The 18,070-nt window shown below is 42.5% G+C and overlaps 1 protein-coding gene and 2 long non-coding RNA genes across 3 annotated transcripts; 1 reads left to right on the top strand and 2 right to left on the bottom strand.

Annotated features, from left to right (window-relative positions):
- Positions 1–5,758: 5,758 nt before the first annotated feature.
- On the bottom strand, positions 5,759–9,001 carry LOC115103556 (uncharacterized). Its single transcript, XR_003859609.2, has 3 exons — positions 8,803–9,001; positions 7,978–8,117; positions 5,759–7,499 (listed from the first exon to the last, which is right to left on the bottom strand). It is a non-coding gene; the product is annotated as an uncharacterized LOC115103556 (long non-coding RNA).
- Positions 9,002–10,724: 1,723 nt separating this feature from the next.
- On the bottom strand, positions 10,725–13,984 carry LOC115103814 (zinc finger protein 629-like). The gene is made up of 2 exons (XM_029624778.2): positions 13,819–13,984; positions 10,725–12,025 (listed from the first exon to the last, which is right to left on the bottom strand). The coding sequence occupies exons 1-2, from the start codon at positions 13,982–13,984 to the stop codon at positions 11,061–11,063; spliced, it is 1,131 nt and encodes a 376-aa protein (XP_029480638.1). The 3' UTR covers positions 10,725–11,060.
- A 131-nt stretch (positions 13,985–14,115) lies between these two features.
- On the top strand, positions 14,116–16,532 carry LOC115103815 (uncharacterized). The gene is made up of 2 exons (XR_010460343.1): positions 14,116–15,618; positions 15,748–16,532. It is a non-coding gene; the product is annotated as an uncharacterized LOC115103815 (long non-coding RNA).
- The last annotated feature ends 1,538 nt before the right edge of the window (positions 16,533–18,070 follow it).

Here is an 18,070-nt window from a genome sequence, read left to right as displayed (position 1 = left end):
CTCTTTCTCCCCTCTCTCTCCAGATGACATCTCGCGTCTTGTGACGGCCGGCCGCCCAACAACCTGCCCGTTTGACCCTATCCCCTCCTCTCTTCTCCAGACCATCTCCGGTGACCTTCTCCCTTACCTCACCTCGCTCATCAACTCATCCCTGACCGCTGGCTACGTCCCTCCTGTCTTCAAGAGAGCGAGAGTTGCACCCCTTCTGAAAAAACCTACACTCGATCCCTCCGATGTCAACAACTACAGACCAGTATCCCTTCTTTCTTTTCTCTCCAAAACTCTTGAACGTGCCGTCCTTGGCCAGCTCTCCCGCTATCTCTCTCAGAATGACCTTCTTGATCCAAATCAGTCAGGTTTCAAGACTAGTCATTCAACTGAGACTGCTCTTCTCTGTATCACGGAGGCGCTCCGCACTGCTAAAGCTAACTCTCTCTCCTCTGCTCTCATCCTTCTAGACCTATCGGCTGCCTTCGATACTGTGAACCATCAGATCCTCCTCTCCACCCTCTCCGAGTTGGGCATCTCCGGCGCGGCCCACGCTTGGATTGCGTCCTACCTGACAGGTCGCTCCTACCAGGTGGCGTGGCGAGAATCCGTCTCCTCACCACGTGCTCTCACCACTGGTGTCCCCCAGGGCTCTGTTCTAGGCCCTCTCCTATTCTCGCTATACACCAAGTCACTTGGCTCTGTCATAACCTCACATGGTCTCTCCTATCATTGCTATGCAGACGACACACAATTAATCTTCTCCTTTCCCCCTTCTGACGACCAGGTGGCGAATCGCATCTCTGGCAGACATATCAGTGTGGATGACGGATCATCACCTCAAGCTGAACCTCGGCAAGACGGAGCTACTCTTCCTCCCGGGGAAGGACTGCCTGTTCCATGATCTCGCCATCACGGTTGACAACTCCATTGTGTCCTCGTCCCAGAGCGCTAAGAACCTTGGCGTGATCCTGGACAACACCCTGTCGTTCTCAAATAACATCAAGGCGGTGGCCCGTTCCTGTAGGTTCATGCTCTACAACATCCGCAGAGTACGACCCTGCCTCACACAGGAAGCGGCGCAGGTCCTAATCCAGGCACTTGTCATCTCCCGTCTGGATTACTGCAACTCGCTGTTGGCTGGGCTCCCTGCCTGTGCCATTAAACCCCTACAACTCATCCAGAACGCCGCAGCCCGTCTGGTGTTCAACCTTCCCAAGTTCTCTCACGTCACCCCGCTCCTCCGCTCTCTCCACTGGCTTCCAGTTGAAGCTCGCATCCGCTACAAGACCATGGTGCTTGCCTGCGGAGCTGTGAGGGGAACGGCACCTCAGTACCTCCAGGCTCTGATCAGGCCCTACACCCAAACAAGGGCACTGCGTTCATCCACCTCTGGCCTGCTCGCCTCCCTACCACTGAGGAAGTACAGTTCCCGCTCAGCCCAGTCAAAACTGTTCGCTGCTCTGGCCCCCCAATGGTGGAACAAACTCCCTCACGACGCCAGGACAGCGGAGTCAATCACCACCTTCCGGAGACACCTGAAACCCCACCTCTTTAAGGAATACCTAGGATAGGATAAAGTAATCCTTCTCCCCCCTTAAAAGACCTAGATGCACTATTGTAAAGTGGCTGTTCCACTGGATGTCATAAGGTGAAAGCACCAATTTGTAAGTCGCTCTGGATAAGAGCGTCTGCTAAATGACTTAAATGTAAATGTAAATGTAAATGTGGATGCTACCATGATTAAGGATAATCCTGAATGAATCCATGAATAATGTTCATTCACCACCTTCCGGAGACACCTGAAACCCCACCTCTTTAAGGAATACCTAGGATAGGATAAAGTCATCCTTCTCACCCCCCTTAAAAGACTTAGATGCACTATTGTAAAGTGGCTGTTCCACTGGATGTCATAAGGTGAAAGCACCAATTTGTAAGTCGCTCTGGATAAGAGCGTCTGCTAAATGACTTAAATGTAAATGTAATGTCACAGAATATCATACCACCCCCCCAAAAGAAACCGCTTACCTCCCCTATTATTGTAATGGTGATAAGTTAGTATGTCTTGGGGGTATGATATTTGTTCATCTAACTTTCTCACCTAATCATTATTCAGAACTATCCATAGCGTCCACATTAACGTAGAAGTGTTTAGAAACATATATTGTTATTTACAATAAAAGTGACTCTAAATGACCCAATACATGATTTACTATTCATTTCTATTGGGCACAAAATCATCAGAAACACAACCAAATTATTAAACAGCAAATGCATCCAACGAGTTTGTAGAGTCTGAAGCTTGATGTAATAGTTGCGTGCTGGGAATAGGGGACCAGATACTAAACTTTTGACTACTTTAATACACATCTAAGTGAATTTGTCCCAATAATTTTGGTCCCCTAAAATGGTGGAACTTTGAAAAAAATGGTTGTAATTTCAAAACGGTTCACCTGCTATGGATAGAAATACACTCAAATGAAAGCTGCCAGACTGCACATTAACCCCATAGGCATTGTATCATTTCAAATCCAAAGTGCTGGAGTACAGATCCAAAACAACACTGTGTCACTGTCCTAATACTTTTGGAGCTCACTGTAGGTCAGATCAGTCGTCATAGTTGATATTATGAAGCTATTGCTGATGCATAAGATAATACAATGCCTTTGGAAAGTATTCAGACCCCTTGACTTTCTCAACATTTTGTTACGTTACAGCCTATTCTAAAATTTAAAAAAATATAAACGTTTTCCCTCATCAATATACACGCAATATCCCATAATGACAAAGCAAAACCAGGTTTTTAGACATTTTTGCAAATAAAATATATATATCTAATGAAATATTACATTTACTTAAGTATTCAAGACCCTTTACACAGTGCTTTGTTGATGCACCTTTGGCAGCGATTACAACCTCGAGTCTTCTTGGGAATTATGCTACAAGCTTGGCACAGCTGTATTTGAGGAGTTTCTCCCATTCTTCTCTGCAGATCCTCATAAGCTCTGTCAGGTTGGATGGGGAGCGTTGCTGCACAGCTATTTTCAGGTCTCTCCAGAGATGTTCGATCGGGTTCAAGTCCGGGCTCTGGTTGGGCCATTCAAGGACATTCAGACACTTGTCCCACTTGTACCTTCACCCCAGTCTGAGGTCGTGAGTGATCTGGAGCAGGTTTTCAACAAGGATCTCTATGCACTTTGCTCTGTTCATCTTTGCCTCGATCCTGACAAGTCTCCCAGTCCCTGCCGCTGAAAAACATCCCCACAGCATGATGCTGCCACCACCATGCTTCACCGTAGGGATGGTGCCAGGTTTCCTCCAGACGTGACGCTTGGTATTCGAGGCCAAGGAGTTCAGTCTTAATCTTGTTTCTCATGGTCTGAGAGTCTTTAGGTGCCTTTTGGCAAACTCCAAGCGGGCTGTCATGTGCCTTTTATTGAGGAGTGGCTTCCGTCCGGCCACTTTACCATAAAAGCCTGATTGGTGGTGCTGCAGAAATGGTTGCCCTTCCCCAGATCTGTGCCTCGACACAATCCTGTCCCGGCACTCTACGGACAATTCCTTCGACCTCATGGCTTGATTTTCGCTCTGACATGCACTATCAACTGTGGGACCGTATATAGACAGGTGTGTGCCTTTCCAAATCTTGTCCAATCAATTGAAATTACCACAGGTGGAAACCAATCAAGTTGTAGAAACATCTCAAGGATGATCCATGGAAACAGGATGCACCTGAGCTCAATTTCGAGTCTCATAGCAAAGGGTGTGAATACTAATGTAAATACTTTCCGGAGGCATTGTACGTCAGTGCATTATCACTTATCTACCTGCAACATATTTGGCTTGACAGTAACAACAAAAAACGTTAAAGCCATTTTTCTCAGTTTCACTGTTTGCGTAGTTATTGCACTTTGCCTTTGTAGGGCAGTAGCCAAAAGTATCTAGCCAAAACTCGACTTGACGTTCAGTATCTTCTCTCTCAAGTTGGAACGCAGTTCGCCCATAATGTTAGCACCGCAGTGACGAACCAGGTATATAGCTTGAAAACGTACCTCAATCCAGGGATGGTAGGTGTCACTCAGTGGAGGCTGCTCAGTGGAGGATGGCTCATAATAATGGCTGGAACAGAGCAAATGGAATGGCATCAAACACATGGAAACTATGGGATAATTATGTAATTAAGAAGATTGGAATACTGCTTATTTTGAATTGTCCCCAATCACTACCCTGGGACATTGGGGTCTTTTTTTAGACCAGAGGAAAATGTGCCTCCTACTGGCCCTCCAACACCACTTCCAGCAGCATCTAATCTCCCATCCAGGGACTGACCAGGACCAACCCCGCTTACCTTCAGAAGCAAGCCAGCAGTGGGATGCAGGGTGGTATGCTGAAATGGCATGTGACTCTCGCCAAGAAGAGACCCAGTGAATGCCGACCTCTGCGAAAAACTCTACATCTTCACCTGTAAATTGAAGGCCCATGTCAGACTCTGTCACGTGGAGAAACCCTGCAAATGCCACTTTTGTGGAAAGACCTTCAAACACAAAGGACATCTGTCCAGACATATGAGGATTCACACAGGAGAGAAACCGTTTGGCTGTGGTGCCTGTGGGAAAAGCTTCAATCACAAAGGAGATCTGTTCAGACATATGAGGATTCACACAGGAGAGAAACCGTTTGGCTGTGGTGCCTGTGGGAAAAGCTTCAATCGGAAAGGGAACCTGAACTTGCACATACTGACGCATACAGGAGCAAACGTCCACAAAGAAAGAAACAAATAGAGAAAACAGAATGAAAACAAAAAGAGGAAACAAATTAGGACAAAGACATCTTGTTAGAAGATGGACAACGCTTTGGAAAAGCAAGGCAACTCTGGATCATTCATTCTCTGGGTTTCAGATAAATAGACGTCATGAATTTACTTTTGTAAAACGTTCCATGGGTATCTGCCAGCGTGCTAGTAACGCTTCAGTGATACACATAAAGTTTGATTTGATCTAACAGTACAGAGTAGTTCAACTCACAGGTCTGATGTTTTCACATCATTATAAACCGGAATTCCTGCTCGTTTGTTTAGGAATGTCTCCAGAATAGTCTGACTTCTGTTATTGATACATAAAAAATGTATTCTCCAATAAAATGTGTCCTTGCATTTGTCCACTAATATTTGTCATATGTTTTGTCTTAATGTTGCTCATTTATGATATTGATGTAATCTTGTATATTACATTTTTAAATACTGTTAATACAATGTATTTGGTAGGCCCATTGTGTGTGTCCCTTTTATATACAGACCAAAATCCCACCAATTTACCATGCCTGCTTCTTTTTCGTATATCTGAAAGAGGTAGTTGGTACAAAAAAAAAAAAACAATGAACAATTAAACCCACATAAAGACTTAGCTCTATTAAATCCGTATGACGGGAATTCAGCGTTACAGCGTGATCGAACTTTAAAGGCAATGTTCCTGCGTTAGCAGACTCCATTCATGGTAAACGCTGCTTAAGTGGGCTCACTCAGAAAAGACCTTCAAAAGTGTACTTCGGGATTGTGGCCTTCATCTACTTCCCCAGAGTCAGATGAACTAGTGGATACCATTTGTATTTCTCTGTTAGAGGTCATTAGAGATAGTTTCGCGAACCAATGCTAACTAGCGTTAGCGCAATGACTGCAAGTATATGGGTATCTGCTAGCATGCTAGTAACGCTTCAGTGATACACAGCACCTCCATGTGGATGGAGTTTTACTTCAAGCTCCAGAAATAGATAACTTCATTTGGGGAAACAGTTTGAATTAGTAATAGGATTATATTTTTTTGCATGAACTGAATTGAAAGGCAATGCATTTTAACACAGGCGACTCTTGACAACTGCAACGGCTTGGGACTGATGTGAAAACATGCATTTAAAAAGAGAATGCGCTTATCGGGAGCAATTACAAGGGGTGTCACTGAAATGGGACTGGACAAACACTGTTGTGCACTTAGAACAGAGTTTTCACTCACACAAAGTGCACTTATCAGGAATCGACTTTGAATCATTACTTCCATAAAGACTCAAACAATATCCTGAATGAGCAGCATTAGGTCAAAATGTATGACAAAAAGACAGATGGAAGGAGATATTTTCTGGAAAGTGTAAACATTTTTTACGTATCAATAACATCAGCCAGACCATTCTCTCATCACCCTGAGAGACATTCCAAAACAAACAACCAGATATTCCTGTTGGTAATCATGTGAAAACATCAACAGACTTTCAACAGCAGACCAGTGAGATTCACATAATACTGCATACTAACTGTTTGATCATTACCTCACCCTTCAAATAAAAATGAGACTTTATTTACAAAGAATATTCTGTTAAAAGTCAATTCATCACACATCCATTTATCTTAAGAGAACAGCATGAATGGTCCAGAGGTGGTTTGCTAAGGCCGTTGTCCTCATCCTGCTTTTTAAAATTCCCATCTGTTGATAGAATATATTTGTCCTATTTCATTTTCTTTCCGTTTTCATCCTGTTTTCTTTCTTCCTTCCTTTGTGGACCTTATCCACATGTTTCACTAGATAAGCCTTATGAGTGAATCTTTTACCACAGACTAAGCAGCCATGTTGTTTCTCTCCTGTGTGAGTCTGTATGTGCACCTTCTGCTGCCCCCTCCGATTAAAGCTTTTCCCACAGTCACCACAGCTAAATGGTTTCTCTCCTGTGTGAGTCAGTATATGTCTCATTAGGTCCCCCTTCTGAATGAAGCTTTTCCCACAGTCACCACAGCTAAATGGTTTCTCTCCTGTGTGAGTCAGTATATGTCTCATTAGGTCCCCCTTCTGAATGAAGCTTTTCTCACAGTCACCACAGTCACCACAGCTAAACGGTTTCTCTCCTGTGTGAATCATCATGTGCCTGAAAATATTTGAATATTTGAAGGTCTTGCACAAAAGGGGAAGGTGCAGAGTTTCTCCATGTGATGGATTTAGACATGGGCCTTCAATTTACAGGTGGAGTTGTTGCTTTTTTTTGCAGACGCTGGATCTCTTCTTGGTGAGAGTCACATGCCCCTGCAGGTCAGCTTTCAGAACAAACGTTTCACCACAGTCGGGGCAGCCGTACGTTTTTCTAGACATGGTGCTGGTTTTGGAGCGGTGTTCCCCAATGGTGGGCTGCTGTCAAGTCCTACTGGGTCACTGCTTACAGCTGAGCTGTGGCTGGAGGCATTGTTTTGTTTATCTGGATAGTCACAGGAAGTGTCTAGACTCTTCAGACAGGTCACGGTACCTCCTGATCACATTCACTTTTCACACAGGGAGTAGTGAATATGGAGTCTTTGATATCAAAGAGTCCTTGAAGCTGCTCTTCCTCCTGACTGGCCTTGACTTCCTCCTCTTCCTCTTTAATCTCTGTGGGCTCTGGGTCCTCCTGCCCCAGACTGGGTCTCCACTTCTGCTCACAGTGCTGTTGCTCATCAGGAACCTCCTTTTCAAAGACAGTGAGAGAGAGCTGCAGGGAGTCTGGAGGGAAGGAGCAGTCTTTAAACATCAGTGTCAATAAAAACTGAAGTCAGTGAATTGAAGAAGTAAGCTGAAATTGTAATAAGAAAAATGTTGAACTAGAATCTAAACTATTTTCACTTATCAATAAACTAAACATAAAAAGCAACAACATTTTTCCATCATTCAATCTCACTTCCTGTTTTTTTTGTGACAGGCAAGGTTTTTATTCATTCACAGTAAAAAATGTAAAACAACTTCTTAAAATTGTTTAGCTTATGATCACTGTTAGCCTAAACAGTTTATTGAGTAGAACTGTATATAACTATATATCCAGTACCAGTCAAAGGTTTGGACACACCTACTAATTTGTACTATTTTCTACATTGTGGAATAATAGTGAAGACATCAAAACTATGAAATAACACATTTGGAATCATGTAGTAAACAAAAGTGTTAAACAAATCAAAATATATTTTAGATTCTTCAAAGTAGCCACCCTTTGCCTGATGACAGCTTTGCACACTTGGTATTCTCTCAACCAGCTTCACTTGGAATCCTTTTCCAACAGTCTTGAAGGTGGGGGGGGGGACTAAGTAGACCAAAGCAGACCAAAGCCAGCCATTACTGCATTGGTGCCTACGGGAGAGCCAAAGGATTTGTTTGTATATTACAGATTTCACCCACACACAGTCATGGTAGTACATTTTGGCCTAATTTTATGACAAACCAAATGTGTTCTGCGCATTATGAGCCCAAACTCTTCAGTTCGTAGAGTAGAAGAAACGTCAATGTTTGAGGTCTGTGCAATTTCTCAAAGCGACCTGAAGCAGTCTAGGACAGCTCATGTGAGAAAGCATGCTAATGCGAGAGGGGGATAGCCCACTTACACAGACCAGAGCGTTTACCTTCTTTTTTTTAAATGGGAAAACGCTGTAAAGCCTCATCTCAATTCATTCAGTATATCTGGCTTCCACCATTTTAAAGTAGTGGGGATTTCTATGGGTTGGGAGTGATCTGCCAATGATCAGAGCATTGTCTTCTTCAAATTGGGTGCTATGGTTTGTTAATGGCTTTAAGCTATATCAAAGCAATCTAGTGGCCACAAATGAATAACATAATTTGGTTCAGGACTCCAACGCTGCAGGTGGCAGGCGGTTAATCATCAATATTAGCTTCAGATTTTTTTCAAACACAAAAGAAAAACCCAATTGACTACATTAAAATGTAGATAGCCTCAATGATGCTGCTCGCGCTGTCACAGACACCATAATGGCACAAATAAAGTTTAGACGTCTTTCCATCTCTATATTTAGGTACAAACCTATTCTACTTAGTTTTATATCCGGTGTGATCCTCTTCTCTTGATACTACACTACTGTTTTCTCAACTGCCCCGAAAACCTCAACAGCAGCCGCCGTTAAACGCTCATTTAAGAACACATGCAACAGCTGTAGTTTAGATATTTTTAGTTGTCGTTTAGTCAACCGAGAGTTGGGTATTCAGCTAGCACACTAGCTTCGTAAATGAGGAAAGAATGCTGGTAAATGAAGGGGTGGAGCACAGTGTTGCCAACTCCTCAGTAAGGAAAGTAGCTATTGGCTGTCCAATAAGTCGCTAAATGACATCATCACCTAATTTGGATAATTGGCCATGTGCATGTAATTGTGATGGATGCTGTAGGAGAGAGGAATAGCGTCGGGGTGGGTGGGGGTGCTCCAACCAAATCTGGCTTCCTCACTCTTTCTCTCTAGTCTCGAGGCTGGATTATGAGACAGTACAAGTTTACTCGTACTATTAAGACACACTACTTGAGTCGCAATCATGACTAGTTGTGTTACTTAGACCTATGTCATAGCAACGAATCCCATGGCATCTAGACACTTACCATTATGACCAGCCATGTAACAGAATTGTGACATTTTATGAGGTTTTTCATAATTGCATTATCGTGTCATAATGTAAAATCAGCTATACCACATTTAGGTGTTTGGTTGGCATTAACAGTAGAGGCTAAATAATCGATCTTTTTACTCTTAACAATTGCCATTACTTCACATTGTGGTTTAGGATAGATTCTTATACACCCACAAACTATTAGGCTACACCTTGAATGCTTAAAGTAATGTCTCCATCAACACATATACATCTACCAATATAATAGAATTAGGTATTGGGAAGGTGCTGGCTCATTTGTTTGGACCCCGCTACATATGGCTGTATCGGTCCGCTACATTCTAAAAGGAAAATGTTTCTGGAGTATCCTGAAGGGGAACCCCTATAAGGTCTTCAAAGAACCCCTTTTAATGCATCCTCAAATAACCTTTTGAAGAACCGTTTTTGTGTACATTTTTGAACTACCCGCCCCCTTCCCGTTATTCTTATTCTTATTAATAATAACACGCTTAACAATAACACAATATTTTTTGTTCTCAGTGTTTTATTATGATTTCAGTGGCAAAGCAGAATAAAAATAAATCGCGATATGAGGTGAACTCCCAGCAGAACCCCAAGTCCAATGGGGAAATCCTCTGGCCTGTTGATGTTAATGTGTTGATGTTCTCCGTATCCATAGCCACAATGATTTTGCAGTGCATGGTGCTCAAACAGGTTTCCTGTTATATTCATCAGAGGTGTAGGGAGGGTGAAAAATAGTAATTATTACAGATGATTAACAAAACATGCACCCGACAGTATTCATACCTGTTTTAGTGGTGAATGTTAGTGAAAAAAAACGGTTTTGTTAATGGTTTTCATACAAATACCTTGTCCATAATGTAGAGGCCTATGGTATATTTGTCGACGAGGTAAGGACGGAAGATGGTAAATGGGATCTGCATAACATTCCAATACCAATTGACATGTCATTATCCATTGAATTGTGTCCATTTTCTGTTTTTAGAAAGATTTGCACAAATATGAAAAGAGAGATGGTATCATCATAAAACGTGCTGCAGACGTGTGCTGTGTTTGGTGATGTAGTGATTCAACGGGAATAGACAAGAAAGTAGGGTATGTCCACACTCCGGGGCCATAAAGGTCCAGACATGACCTTAGACATACAGGTCTAGGATCAGCTTACTCTCCCCTGACCATAGATATGTTTGTAATTGCCTACCATATGTATGAACATTAACAGTATATAAGAAATATATATATTCACACACACACACAATTAAATCGATATCATAAATGAAAAGAAATAATACAAAATGTATCGAAAATAATATTGGACATATGCAAGGACACTTTCTGGAAGTATTCATTTTAATGTATCAATAGCATCTGTCAGACTATTCTGGAGACATTCCAAAACAAACTAGCAGGAATTCCGCTTAATAATGACATGAAAACACCAAGAGACTTAACAGCAGACCTGTGAGTTGAACTACTCTACTGTTCGATCAAATCAAACTTTATTGTTCATAGAACGTTTTACAATAGTAAATTCATGCCATCTATTTACCTGAAACCCAGAGAATGAATGATCCAGAGAGTTGCTTTGCTTTTGCAAAGTGTTGTCCATCTTCTAACAAGATGTCTTTGTCCTATTTCATTTCCTTTGTTTTCATTCTGTTTTCTTTATTTGTTTCTTTCTTTGTGGACATTCGTTCCTGTGTGAGTCAGAAAGTGCAAGTTCAGGTTCCCTTTCCGATTGAAGCTTTTCCCACAGTCACCACAGCTAAATGGTTTCTCTCCTGTGTGAGTCAGTATGTGCCTCCTTAGGTCCCCCTTCTGAATGAAGCTTTTCCCACAGTCACCACAGCTAAATGGTTTCTCGCCTGTGTGAATCCTCATGTGCCTGGAAAGATGTCCTTTGAGTTTGAAGGTCTTTCCACAAAAGGGGCAGGTGGAGGGTTTCTCCACGTGACAGAGTCTGATATGGGCCTTCAATTTACAGGTGGAGTTGTAGAGTTTTTGGCAGAGGTGGCATTCGCTGGGTATCTTCTTGGCGAGAGTCACATGCTCCTGCAGGTCAGCTTTCAGAGCAAACGTTTCACCACAGTCACAGCAGCGGAGAGCTTTTCTAGACATGGTGCTGGGTTTGCAACAGTGTTCCCCCATTGATAGGTTGGGATTCAATGGTGGACTGGGATGGAATGGTGACAGCAGCCTAAGTCCTACTGGGTCACTGCTTACAGCTGAGCTGTGGCTGTAGGAATCGTTTTGATTATCTGGGGGGTCACAGGGAATGTCGAGACCCTTTAGGTGGGTAAAAGTGACAAAATGTGGGAGATCCACTGGTTTAGAGGCACTCTCTCTGTTCTCCACTGTCTGGGTTTGGGGAAGAGTAAAGGACTGAAGTGGGTTTTCCTGATCACATTTACTTTTCACACAAAGAGGAGGGAATTTGAAAACTATGACGTCAGCCTCCTGCCCTTGAAGCTGCTCTTCCTCCTGACAGGTCCAGAGTTCCTCCTGTTCCTCTTTAATCTGTTTGGGTTCTAGGTCATCCTGCTGCAGACTGGTTCTCCACTCCTGCTCACAATGCTGCTGCTCAGGTGGAACCTCGTCTTCAGAGACAGCAACAGATAACGGAAGGGACTCTTGAGGGAAGGCGAAGAGGAGCAGAGGTTATCTATACCATATAATTAAAAACACTTAATCTCAATAAGATATACAGTACCAGTCAAAAGTTTGGACACACCTACTCACAACTACTACTCATTTAGACTATTTTCTACATAGTGAAGACATAAAAACTATAAAATAACACATATGGAATCATGTAGTAACCAAAGAAATTGTTAAACAAATCAAAATATATTTTATATTTGAGATTATTCAAGTAGCCACCCTTTGCCTTGACAACTTTGCACACTCTTGGCATTCTCTCAACCAGCTTCATGAGGTAGTCACTTGGAATGCATTTCAATTAACAGATGTGCCTGTTACATTTGTGGAATTTCTTTCCTTCTTAATGCAGTTCAGCCAATCAGTTGTTGTGACAAGGTAAGGGTGGTATACAGAAGATAGCCCTATTTGGTAAAAGACCAAGTCCAAATTATGGCAAGAACAGGTCAAATAAGCAAAGAGAAATGACAGTACATCATTAATTTAAGACATGAAGGTCAGTCAATCTGGAATATTTGAGGAACTTTGAAAGTTTCTTCAAGTGCAGTCGCAAAAACCCTCAAGCGCTATGATGAAACTGGCTCTAATGAGGACTGCCACAGGAAAGGAACACCCAGAGTTACCTCTGCTGCAGAGGATAAGTTCATTAGAGCTAATTGCACCTCAGATTGCAGCCCAAATGCTTCAGAGTTCAAGTAACAGACACATCCCAACATCAACTGTTCAGAGGAGACTGTGTGAATCAGGCCTTCATGGTCGAATTGCTGCAAAGAAACCACTACTAAAGGACGCCAATAATAAGAAGACTTGCTTGGGCCAAGAAACATGAGCAATGGACTTTAGACCAGTGGAAACTTTTTTTGGTTCCAACCACCATGTCTTTGTGAGACGCAGAGTAGGTGAACGGATGATCTCCACATGTCTGGTTCCCACCGTGAAGCATGGATGAGGGGGTGTGATGGTGCTTTGCTGATGACACTGTCAGTGATTTATTTAGAATTCAATGCACATTTAACCCATATGGCCACCACAACTTTCTGCAGTGATACACCATCCCATCTGGTTTGCGCTTAGTCGGACTATAATTTGTTTTTCAACAGGACAATGACACAAAACACACCCCCAGGCTGTGTAAGGGCTAGTTGACCAAGAAGGAGAGTGATGGAGTGCTGCATTAGATGACCTGGCCTCCACAATCACACAACCTCAACCCAATTGAGATGGTTTGGGATGAGTTGGACTGCAGAGTGAAGGAAAAGCAGCCAACAAGTGCTCAGCATATGTGGGAACTCCTTCAAGACTGTTGGAAAAGCATTCCTCGTGAAGCTGGTTGAGAGAATGCCAAGAGTGTGAAACGCTGTCATCAAGGCTAAGAGTGGCTACTTTGAAGAATCTAAAATATATTTAGATTTGTTTAACACTTTTTTTTGGTTACTAAATGATTCCATATGTGTTATTTCTTAGTTTTGATGTCTTCACTATTATTCTACAATGTAGAAAATAGTACAAATAATGAAAACCTCATGAATGAGTAGGTGTGTCCAAACCTTTGACTGGTACTGTATATAACCAACTTTTAGACATCCCGGTGTACGCATACCGAGCTATATGCTATTTCAATAAGGTTTTCGTGACAAACTTTTTCATCATGCACGATAAACGTTACCTTGAACTATTTATTAAATGGTGATCCCTGTTAGCCTAAACAACGTAGCTGTTCATAAAACATTATTGTAGTTAGATATTTATAGATCTACATGCGAACCTTTTCTACATAGTTTTATGTCCGGTGTATTCCGCAGCAGTCTCCGTAGCCGATCATTCTCTTCCTGGTACTCGACTACCGTTTTCTCAACTGCCCCGAAAATCTCCACAGCAGCCGCCGTTAAACGCTCATTTAAGAACACATGCAACATCTGTAATGTAGACATTTTCAGGCGACTGAGAGGTGAGTATTCAACTAGTATGGCAAATACACCGATAACGAACCCCTTTAATATGTGGTATGGCTTTGTCCACAAACAAAACAAACCCTCTCCCAGTTTTACTTCCGCATTGTCTTCTTCTGCTTGTATCAGTCGGCGGTGAGCTCGTAAACAGATCACAGCATCCCCATGTGGATGGATGTTTACTAGAATGTACACGGACAGAGTTTCCAATCAGTCTTTGGTTCAGACCAGTAATAATGGAAAGAAATTAAATGACAAGTGGGGAAACAGTTATAATAACGAATACGGTCATCTATGATCATTTCTTGCATGAACTGAACTGAAAGACAACACATTGTAACACGGGCAACGTCTGGCAACTAACGGCTTGGGAGGGACTGGTGTGATAGTGTGTGCAATGAACCAGAGAATGCAGTTATGAGCAATTATAAAGAGTGTTATTGAAAATCACTGTAATGCACTTGAAACAGAGTTTGCACTTATTCAAAGTGCACTTATCAGGAGTGAAGTGTATATCACTACTTTCCAATCAATTTGAACACAATCATGAATGCGCAGCATTACAGTTTTTCCCCAAGTGTTAACACACTAAAATTGGAACTTGAAATGCAATCACCGAAACCTGAAACTCATGTACCAAATCCCTAAACCAAGTCTGCAAAATTGCAAGCACAATTCGCTCTTTACACTCCGTTTTCAATTCTATATCACACTTTTTGCAAAACACTACACACAGTTCTTTAAATTAGGTACAACATTACAAATGAAAATCTATTTTTGTTCCCTTTGGAAAGCAACCAATCACAATGCCAAGCTCTATACACCAATTGGCAACACCCACTCCTCACAGGTGTAAACATCAGTTGCTGAGTTGTTCGCTTAGAAATCAGAGCTTTAGTGCTATAAAAGGCCACAGATGAGCTCTCCTGTTTTGGAGGAAAATGGAAGTCAATGGTGAAGGAGTGGGAGAACGAGGAAGGACCGTTGTCTCAGATGAGATCAGCACCACATTGGTTGACCATGTGCTCAACCATGGATTGAGTTTGAGGGAGGCTGGGCAGAGAGTTCAGCCCAACCTGAGCCGCTACACGGTTGCATCTATCATCCGTACATTCAGAAATGAGAACCGGTAAGATACCTACCATCTACACTATGCCAGTAGGCCTATGTTACTCAGTGATTGTTGGCCAATGTTACAGTAATGTCATTTCATATAGAACGAAAATAGATTATTTTAGCTTCCTGAAACCAATCATATCATATTTGGGGATCTGAGAGATGGCCAGGCCGTGGTGGAAGACACCAGCTGTTCACACCAGAACAGGAGACCGCTATTGTGAACATGGTGGTGGCAAACAATACCATTCGACTAGGAGAAATCCAGAACCACATAATTGCAGACAACACAATATTCAATAACATTCACCAGGTGGGCTTGTCTCCATTGGACCGTGTATTACAGCGCAACCGAATCCGGATGAAACGGGTCTACAGGTGGGCTTGTCTACATTGGACCGTGTATTACAGCGCAACCGAATCCGGATGAAACGGGTCTACAGGGGGCCATTTGAGCAAAACTCAAGAGGGATAAAGAACAGCGCTATGGATATGTGCAAGTTAGTACTATACTGTCAATTTACTATCATATCAGCACTGTATAGACACATTACAGTACTGTAATCCAGTGTATTGTGCCTCACCATATTGACTGCTCTAGGTCTGTCATATATTGTTGTCTGTTTCAGAGTCTTGGAGCTGGATGCTGCTGCAATTCAGCACGTTTATATGTACATTGAGTCTGGCTTCAAACTAGCCAAAAGACAGGGATGGAACATTATTGGCCACCGTGCCATTGTGAATGTCCCTGGACAGCGTGGAGGGAATATCACCATGTGCGCAGCCGTTGGCCAGCAAGGCGTCCCCCATCACCACGCCAACCTTGGCCCCTACAACACCGCCCTTCTCATTACATTCCTGGACACACTACATGGCATCCTCATTCCAGATGAGCAGAGGGGTGGACCAGAGCAACTGGTTGATCGACCACCCACAATTTATTGTCCTATACCTCCCACCATATTCCCCATTCCTAAACCCAATTGGAGAGATTTTTTGGCATGGCGACGGAAGGTGTATGACCGCCATCCCCTCACCCGCATGCCTCTTCTCCAGGCAATGGAGGATGCATGAGGTGAAGTTGATGTGGGGGGGGCTTTCGTTGGCTGGATCTGTCACTCCAGAAGATTCTTTCCCTGTTGTTTAGCCAGGGAGAACATCGCTTGTGATGTAGATGAGGTGCTGTGGCCAGACCAAAATATGATGCAGTATAATGTCGTTGTTTTTACATTTGCATGTGTTTTTGTGTTTAGAGTTTTGAAAGAATGAGCCTATTTTATTTTTGCACAGAAAACCCTTTATCTTACTGGATGTTTTTCCTGGTTTTCTCCTGTTGGGTATGGAAAGTGTTACATACAAAACACAAGTGATCAAAAATAATTCATTTTGGAAATAAATTACTATGTTTTTGGTACTGTATTGCGTTTTGTGTTTATTTATGTATATTTGAGTAGTATACATTGTTACAGTAATCTTTTACAACAGCTACAGTGTAACACTGAAAAGGCATAAACCAACTGCTGGATATTCATAGTGTTGAGCACATCGGTGTGTTGTTGGTTGGTAGACAGATCTACTCATATGACGTGTTTCATTTTGATGCTAAAAAAAACATTTTGGAAAGAGAACCGTTTTGAATGCAGTGTTTGCTTTTGCTAGAGATTTGTTTAGTTTTGGGGAAATGGGCCAAAGCCTCAGCAAACGTGGAAACCTGTAAGACGAAATTGAAATCTCTGACAAATGGAAGGAGATATTTTTTTAAATGTATCAATAACATCAGTCTGACCATCACCCTGAGACATTCCAATACAAACAAGTGGAAGAGGAAGTCCAGTAGCCATAAGAGTCAGGCTGGTTCCCAGACTTGCCCTCTACAAGATCATCGGCAGACTATCACCATCTACCCTCCTCTGACCAGCTCTCTCCGCTCAAGCCATGAACTGACCCTCTCCCTCTTCAGTGGATGCAGCATTCAAAGACTAGGCCTCTTGATTGACCTGGGCTGTTATATTGCTTTTTTTTCTTCTTTTTTTCCCTCTTGAACCCCTTTAGATTCTATGAAAAGCGCTGTTGAATAAATTATTATTTACCTGCTTCCATGGAGTACATATTTGTTATCCTTGATGACCGCCAGAGGCCCGGAGTTAGCCTGCATTCCCGATAAGGGGGGGGGGGGACTCAAAGTTCAAATACAATTACAATGCTCTGATTTAAAATGACCGTGGATAGTTGACACCATCTCCTGCGCAGCTGCGCTTGCACTCTTAACCACCCATCCATTGAGAGTCTGATCCCACGCAATCTGTGGAAAAAGTTGATAGGAATGAGAATCAATATTTAACCATCTATCTTCAACTATCACTCAACCATTTCCGAATTACAAACCCTTTGTCTCCTGTGTATTGTGTTTGATGTATTATTCCACAAATGTTTCTTGACAGGATATGAAGATTTGTTGGCATCGTTGTGGTCCTTCTTATGCCCGAAAACAAGCCAACCCTCTCTGCTGTTCTTGGACTTTTACATCCAGGGGTGGCACTGTTGGTCCGGACCACATGCAGGAGTTTGAGTTGGTCCGTTGGCGGCAGAAGGACTTTCAGTCACGTGGCTGGTCTTCTATTCCTGGCCCAGGACGTACACATACAGTGCATTCGGAAAGTATTCAGACCCCGTGACTTTTTCCACATTTTGTCAAATCAAATGTTATTGGTCACGTACACATGGTTAGCAGATGTTATTGGTCACGTACACATGGTTAGCAGATGTTATTGCGAGTGTAGCAAAATGCTTATGCTTCTGGATCCGACGGTGCAGCAGTATCTCACAAGTAATATCTAACAATTCTACAACAACACCTAATACCTAACAAATTTCACAACAAAACCTAATACACACAATATAGTAAAGGAATGGGATGAGAATATATAAGTATAAAATATATGGATGAGCAGT

Source organism: Oncorhynchus nerka, linkage group LG21, assembly GCF_034236695.1.
Source record: "Oncorhynchus nerka isolate Pitt River linkage group LG21, Oner_Uvic_2.0, whole genome shotgun sequence".
NCBI lineage: Eukaryota > Metazoa > Chordata > Actinopteri > Salmoniformes > Salmonidae > Oncorhynchus > Oncorhynchus nerka.
The sequence above is the reverse complement of the archived record's forward strand: the minus strand, read 5'-3'. Positions and strand labels throughout refer to the sequence as shown.

Excerpts from the sequence above, each read along its gene's own strand:
- LOC115103814 (XM_029624778.2), bottom strand. The coding sequence starts at position 13,984 with ATGTCTACATTACAGATGTTGCATGTGTTCTTAAATGAGCGTTTAACG. Across the intron at positions 12,026-13,818 it reads CATAAAACTATGTAGAAAAG|AGTCCCTTCCGTTATCTGTT; the intron begins GTTCGCATGTAG and ends CCTTCCCTCAAG.